The sequence below is a fragment of the Zingiber officinale genome, chromosome 10B (assembly GCF_018446385.1).
Source record: "Zingiber officinale cultivar Zhangliang chromosome 10B, Zo_v1.1, whole genome shotgun sequence".
NCBI classification, from domain to species: Eukaryota; Viridiplantae; Streptophyta; class Magnoliopsida; order Zingiberales; family Zingiberaceae; genus Zingiber; species Zingiber officinale.
In genome coordinates, this window is record NC_056005.1 from 59977108 (window position 1) to 59981891 (window position 4784).

The window sequence follows — 4784 nt, forward strand, 5'->3', positions numbered from 1 at the left end:
GGTCGTTGCCGGGAACCCCTTCCCAGCTCGATTTTGTACTTGTAGGTTATCGTCGGAGGTTCACAGTAGTCGAAGGTCTATACGTCATCACCGGGAGCGCCACGTCCCAGCGCATCGACTCAGCACTCAGACAGGATCATTATACTTAATTTTTATTTTTTTTATCTAAAATATGAAGGATAATTAGGTAACTATAGATATTTATACGAGGGAGTTAAAATAAATAAATTTTTTATTTATATTTATAATTCAATTATTCATTTATTAATCTTTATTCTTTATATTTAATTTTTTTATTTAAAAACTTTTTTATATAAAATCTATTCATTAACACATATGCATATCCATATTAATTTATAATACTATTTAAATATTATAATACTCACGTACTTTTACGCAAGACAGCTGATATAACAAAGGATTCACAAAACACTACAAGACGATCAGCAGATGACATTGGCTGTATTGCAATTTTGCGTTTGACAGCCGTGAAGCACATGTGACCTGCTCGTCTTCCTCTCCACCGTGTGTCAACTGGCTTGGTGGTTCCGGAAGGGAGATGAGATGGCGCCTCACTGTCTCTTCCTCTTCCTTCTCTTCTTCCTGTTCATCTCCGCTGCCGTCATGAACGCCGACGAAGCAGCCATGGAGGGTATCAGCACCGACGCCGTAGAGGTCGACCCTAGCTTCCAGTTCGAAAACGCCCGGCTACGCGACGCCTACGTTGCCCTCCAGACGTGGAAGCGCACAGCCATCTTCTCCGACCCCAACAACTTCACTTCCAACTGGGTCGGCCCCCACGTCTGCTCCTACTTTGGTGTCTTCTGCACCGCTTCCCCTGTCGACCCCTACCTCAATGTCGTCGCCGGCATCGATCTTAACCACGGTGATATCGCCGGCTACCTCCCCAAGGAGCTCGGCCTCCTCGCTGAACTCGCTCTTTTCCACCTCAACTCCAACCGATTTTGCGGCACAGTTCCCCCCACCTTTCGTCACCTCCGCTACCTCTATGAGCTTGATCTGAGCAACAACCGTTTCGTCGGAGCATTCCCCGACGTCGTTCTGCACCTCCCGGAGCTTCGCTTCCTGGATCTACGCTTCAACGACTTCGAGGGTGCCATCCCGCCGGATCTATTCGAGCGGCCCCTCGACGCCATCTTCCTCAACTCCAACCGCCTCCGTCACGGCATCCCTTCCACCGTCGGTTCCTCGCCTGTTTCCGTTCTCGTCCTCGCCAATAACGACCTTGGCGGCTGCATTCCCTCCTCCATAGGAGGCATGGCCGCCACGCTTAACCAGATCATTCTCCTCAACGACAACCTCACTGGCTGCATCCCGTCTGAGGTCGGCCTGCTTAGCCACGTGACCGTGTTCGACGTCAGCTTCAACCGTCTCCAGGGCAAGCTTCCGGACTCCATCGCAGGTTTGCAAAGCGTCGAACAGCTCGACGTCGCGCACAACCTCCTCACCGGTCAGATCCCGCCTGGCATTTGCGATCTACCAAGACTGCAGAATTTTACTTACTCCTACAACTTCTTCTTCGGCCAACCGCCGTCCTGCGTAAGTGGAGGCCCGGCAAGGGTGTTCGACGGAAGGTCCAACTGCATCCCTGGCTTGCCGGACCAGCGGCCACCTAACCAGTGCGCCTACGCGGCGACACACCCAATCGATTGCAGCAAGTCGGTGTGCTGGAGCGGTGCGACTCCTTCCCCCTCTTACAATCCTCCTACAACGCCTCCGTCGGCGCCTTCCTACAAGCCTCCCTCCACGATGCCCCCGTCGTCGCCCTCGCACAATCCCCCCTCCACAACGCCGCCATCATTTCCGTACCCTAAGCCTCCTTACACGATCCCGCCGCCGAAGCCTGCTACGAATCGGCCTGTGTTAACCCCGCCGACTCCTCATGGGGGAAGGTCCGGAGGTTCTCGTGGGCAACCTCAATTTCCTCCGCCGCCACAGTACGAATCATCGCCTTCCACTAGATCTCACCCTCCACCGCCATCGTACTCGCTGAATCATGCGCCTCCGCCGTTCTCCCCGGGCTACCATCCTACCCCACCACATTCTCCTACCTACAGCTACGGCCCAGCTCCACACCAACCCCCATTGCCGCCCAAATTTGCCTCACCACCGACACAGTACCCTCCTACACCTCTTCCATTTCAACCTCCAGTCGCCGTCCCTACACCGCTCCCTCATTATCCCTCACCTCCTTTGCTTCCGTCGCCACCTCTACATCCTTCTCCGATGCAACAGCCGTGGAAGCAACCTTTTCCCGCACCCAAATCCTCGCCGCCGCCTTCATCAGTTTATGCTCCTCCTCCCTCCGAGCATTATCCTTCGTCGCCTCCGCCATTGTTTGAGTACCATCCACCCCCCTCGGAGCACCATACGTCTTCACCACCACCAGCGCCTGGGGTGAAGCACACACCGCCATCGCATACTTCACCGGCAGGGCTGCCAACTCCGCCAGCACCTTTCAAATATCATGAGAAGCACCCACCGCCGCCGCTCCAGCTGCCACCAGTAGTAGGTGTGACTTATGCCTCGCCGCCGCCACCCACAATTCCATACTACTGATGCACCCGCTGCAGGGATCTGTCTGTCTTCTTCGATCGTATCTTTCCATTTTGTTTTGTTTCTTTTCTACGTTAAGTTGTTAATTGATCACATTACGACTAAATATTCTTTTTCTTCTCCCGGTAGTTTAATTCCTACTTTGTTTATGCAATGCATTAGCAAATATTCCCGCTGCATTTTATGTTCAGATTGTTTTTGTTAACCATATTCAGCTTTTGAGATCCCATTAATCCTAAAGGTCGACGTTCCGGCTCTATTGATGGATCACTACGTAAATTCAAAAAAGTACAAGTAGGTTTTTATGGACAGCACAACAGAATAAATAGTTCAAGTATTAGCATTTGATATACACTGAAAAAATCAAACTCGTTGCAAGGGTACGCCGTCATGTTGCTTCTTGCTTGCCACCCCACTGAGTTTCAGGGTATGTTAACTCGTTTTATTTTTCATTTGTTAATTTTACTATTTAGATAATTTGTTATCAGTCATCAGAATAAATTTGAAAAAGTAAAGACGGATCATGATTTACGTTCAATATTATAAGTTGTTAGAGCACTGTAGGTATGATATATTCTGTGAGAGAATCCTTACTCAGTTTCAAGGGTATGTCAACTCATTTTATTTTTCATTTGTTAATTTTACTATTTAGATAATTTTTTATCAATCATCTAAATAAATCTGAAAAGTATAGATGAGTCATGATATACAGTTCAATATTATGTGTTGTTAGAGTACTGTAGCTATGATATATTCTGCGAAAGAATTGCACATTATGCCTTGGGACATGTCAATTTCTCTTAATTTTTTTTTTATTAATTTAGGTACCCACCTCTTCGAATTAACTTTCTGAAGGTGATCAATCCGACCCAATGAAAGTTTATCATCGATCTGTAGCGTAAATTCGAAAGCGTAAACGGTTCCTTGTCCAATAGATAGCGTCTCAAACTTTTTAATCTAAGAAAATCTATGTAGCACATCATTGTTAAAAATCGAACTATGGGTGCTTGAAAATTGTTGGAGTGGTTCTGACACAACACATAACCCGAGGACATATCAATTCTCCATTTGTTGTAGTAGAAAGTGATTACGTTTAACCTAAGTAGTCCGTCCCTGATTTATATGAAAGGAAGTAAATTACATAATTAATTTATAACTATCCGCTAAGTTGATTAGAAGATGAGAAGGAAAAGACACATTTGATTTCTATTTTATCCTTCTCGCCAATAGTTGACCTCATTTTTCTTTTATTCGAGCTACAATTGTTTATTTTTTTTTTTAGCTTGGATGCATGAATTCCCGTTGAGTCCCGTGTTTACCTAACCTGTTCCTCTATTACATTACAAAACACACCTTCAGACGGGATTTCAACAGATTAAAAATACCAATGGAAAGACTAACTCTTAAAAGGTGATCTAAAACTTCAGCATCACTAAAATTTTAAAGACTAGTTGCTCTCCAAAGAAGACTGATCAAGATTTATACATATCCGCTCATTCAACATTTTTTCATCGATTCCCTTCAAGATTTTTTCATGTATGTATTATACCAATCGCAATTCTTGTCTGTGTTTATTTCTATCAATTATAATATATATTAGTTTATAAAATATTCTTTTAGGTAAATTTTGTCAGCCATTGCTCTATATCTTAGTTTTTTGTAAAGATTAATTGGCACTGTAAATATTGTTGGTCCCTTAGAGGCCGACAAGAGGGGAGGGGTGAATTGTCTTGTAAAAACAAACTCAGACGTTTCTCAACTTATAGCTTAATAAAGAACACTTGTAATAAAAAACTAATTGACTAATTACAGAGACAGAAACACAAGGAGACTTACTTGTTTTGCAATTAGAAGATTGCTAATTCAAGGAAAATGAAGCGCACTTTATAATAATTTCCTTCGGACGGAGAAGTCTCTTACAATGTTAACAACTTCACAAATAAAAGTAGAACAGAAAGAAATGAATTACAAGTTGTTATCTGAACTACTGAAATCAGAGCTATATTTATAGCACTGTTTCGAGCGTCTAAAAGGGTTCCGGACGTTTGGAGTGGGATAGAATTCTATCCCCGATGCGTCGATCAACATACACGTCGATTCTGATAAACGTTGAGTTCCGGGCGCTCGGACCCACAAAAGTCAACATGGTTGACTTTTTCAGTTCGGACCCTCTGCTCCGGTTCTGCTCGCCTCGGTCCAGGTCTCCC

The 4784-nt window shown here is 44.9% G+C and overlaps 1 protein-coding gene across 1 annotated transcript; it reads left to right on the forward strand.

The window, feature by feature from the left end:
• Positions 1-411: 411 nt before the first annotated feature.
• LOC122029766 (leucine-rich repeat extensin-like protein 4) lies at positions 412-2711 on the forward strand. Its single transcript, XM_042588894.1, has one exon. It carries the CDS (start codon positions 565-567, stop codon positions 2578-2580), a length of 2016 nt encoding a protein of 671 aa, XP_042444828.1. The 5' UTR covers positions 412-564; the 3' UTR covers positions 2581-2711.
• Positions 2712-4784: the final 2073 nt, after the last annotated feature.

Bases quoted from the DNA above. Each gene is read 5' to 3' on its own strand.
- LOC122029766 (XM_042588894.1), top strand. From the start codon at position 565: ATGGCGCCTCACTGTCTCTTCCTCTTCCTTCTCTTCTTCCTGTTCATC.